Source organism: Morone saxatilis, unplaced genomic scaffold, assembly GCF_004916995.1.
Source record: "Morone saxatilis isolate NCDOM2014 unplaced genomic scaffold, NCSU_SB_2.0 Contig4, whole genome shotgun sequence".
NCBI classification, from domain to species: Eukaryota; Metazoa; Chordata; class Actinopteri; family Moronidae; genus Morone; species Morone saxatilis.
Genome location: NW_023339984.1, coordinates 14,165,471 through 14,167,973, shown reverse-complemented (window position 1 = coordinate 14,167,973; position 2,503 = coordinate 14,165,471). Strand labels below are relative to the sequence as shown.

General features: G+C 41.2%; 1 protein-coding gene across 1 annotated transcript in view; it reads left to right on the top strand.

The window, feature by feature from the left end:
- si:cabz01101003.1 (ubiquitin carboxyl-terminal hydrolase CYLD) overlaps positions 1-1,663 on the top strand; it is a gene marked incomplete in the record, with an annotated part of 9,401 nt that extends 7,738 nt beyond the window's left edge. Inside the window, 4 exon segments of the mRNA XM_035674954.1 lie at positions 10-118; positions 294-412; positions 593-800; positions 896-1,663. Coding sequence (XP_035530847.1) covers positions 10-118; positions 294-412; positions 593-800; positions 896-1,080 — 621 coding nt within the window.
- Positions 1,664-2,503: the final 840 nt, after the last annotated feature.

Genomic DNA, 2,503 nt, shown 5'->3' with positions numbered 1-2,503 from the left:
CCCCACCAGGCTCCCTCCTGCCTCTTGCTGCTCATGCCTCGGTTTGGAAAGGACTTCAAAATGTTTGACGCCATCTTGCCCACCCTCAGCCTGGACATCACAGACCTGCTGGACGACAGTAAGGACAACTTTCTGGAAAAAAAAATCTATGTTTCAGTTTGTCTGTTGGTGTCGAGGTTTAGTTGAATCCAGGTCTGATTTAGTTTTTATCGCGTGTGTGTTTTTGTTTACCTCAAATTTCCTGAAGCACACATAAAATCTACACATCATTTTTTGTCTTTTTGTCTTTCCAGCTCTGAGACAGTGCAGCATCTGTCAGGCTGTAGCTGAGTGGGAGTGTCTCCAGTGTTATGAAGACCTAGACATCACTCCCGGGCGTCTCAAACAGTACTGCCAGACCTGCAACACACAGGTAGCATCTTCTTACTTTGGACCTGATCCAGATCTCTAGCCTTGACGGACTAAATACACTAAGCCCTTGTGTTCAAAGTTAAGAGTTCTGCAGAGAGTTGTCCCATCTTTCTGGTCTGCAACTTTACGTCCACATCTGCGTTACATATTGACTCGGCTCACCGTTTCTGTTGATCATCAGGTCCACAGCCACAGGAAGCGGGAATCCCACAGCCCGGTGAAGGTCGCCGTCCCCGGGGGACCGTGGACCGGCCCTCTGCACTGCACGCGCCAGCGGATGTCTCTCTTCGCCGTGACGTGCATCGAGACCAGCCATTACGTGAGCTTCGTCAAGCACGGGCCCCTCCCCACCGACTGGCTGTTTTTTGACAGCATGGCAGACCGGGAAGGTGACAACAAATTCTGGTAACAAGGATTAGAGGATTAAAAAAAGCACACGCAGTGTTATTAAAGCTCCCTATATCTTGTCTGCGCTCTCACCCAGGCGGCGAGAACGGCTTCAACATCCCCCAGGTGAAGGCGTGTCCAGAGGTGGGCCGCTACCTCAGCCTGTCAGAGGAGGACCTGAGCAGAGTTGACCCCACGTCCTTACGGGAGCACGCTCGCCGCCTGCTCTGTGACTCCTACATGTGTCTCTACCACAGCCCTGAGCTCAGCCTGTATAAGTGACAGGGACACACACACACACACACACACACACACACAGACAGATATAAGTGTGGAATAAGATACTGCACAACTCATTCCTCAGGTTCTCAGTCTTATCTGAACGTTAGATAAGACACGTCCAGCATAATAATGCCAGTAGAATATGAAGTGGTTGTAAAAGCCTGCTCACACTTTGCAGTAAAATGATCCAAGGAAGGACTGAGCGGGGCCTCAGAGAGACATGTTATCTAAAATGTGACAATCAGCTAACTTGCCTAATGAACAAACAGCCTGTAGTTTACCGGATTATGATCTCTGTACACTCGTGTGAACTGTAACTGTTTGTTATGTCCGAGTTTATCTGTGCTAATGATGCTCACACACTGGACAGAACCACTGTGCCTGTAAAGTATATATCATGTACACTTTACATTCAATTTGCACTGCTTCATTTACATGTCAGTATGTGTACATATTTTGTATATCAAGGCTTTAAACTGACTGTAAAGACTGCACACAGATGTTTAAGCTGTTGAGTATAATACAGCTGCACGCAGTGGGGACTATGTCCTCCTAGCTAATAAATGCTTTGATACTCTTCTAATTTGTTTATATTTGTGTGTTTCTTTTTAAATGTAATCACAAATGTGCTGATTCATTATTGTGCATCCAAACATATATACAAAAGTAGACCTAAATACTAAATAATATTAAAACATTTAATTAATAACAGCACAGCACAACAAGCCTGTTTTTCAGTTTTAGTCTTACAGAATCTATAAATAAACTAATTTATTAGTTGCATTGGGAGGGAAAAAATGAATCATTTCTTCTTTTCTTCTCCCTCGATAAACTTTATTAAAACAAATATAGCAAGTAACAAACAATAAACCTTGTGTATACAGTTTATAAATACACCACAGGGGATCAATATGATAAATAAAAACCTTGTTAAGCTTACAAGTGTCTCCTGTGAGCACATTCAACTATAAATAAAATATATTAGGTGACAGATAATCAATAATTTTGATTAATAAATATGAAATGTGGTCATAAGTAAATTAATTACACAACAACAATCCATTAAAGACAAGTAAATTGATTGTAGATATATATAGAAATTAGCTTGTCTTCGGTTGGATGTTGTTGATTGGAAAAAAGCTTAATAATAACCTATTTATTTCCAATAAAACTGGACCAATATGATGAGGCAGAAGGTGTACCTATAATATCTTAATGAAACAATTGATGAATGGGCTTGTTTTCGCTTTTATGGAGCATGAAAAACAAACTTCCCCAGCAGTAGAGTTGCCACTTTCTTTAAAAACTTTTATTAGAGGTAAACTGGGAACCTACAGTGCTGAATAAACTATAGATAGATAGATAGATAGATAGATAGATAGATAGATAGATAGATAGATAGATAGATAGACAGACTTTATTA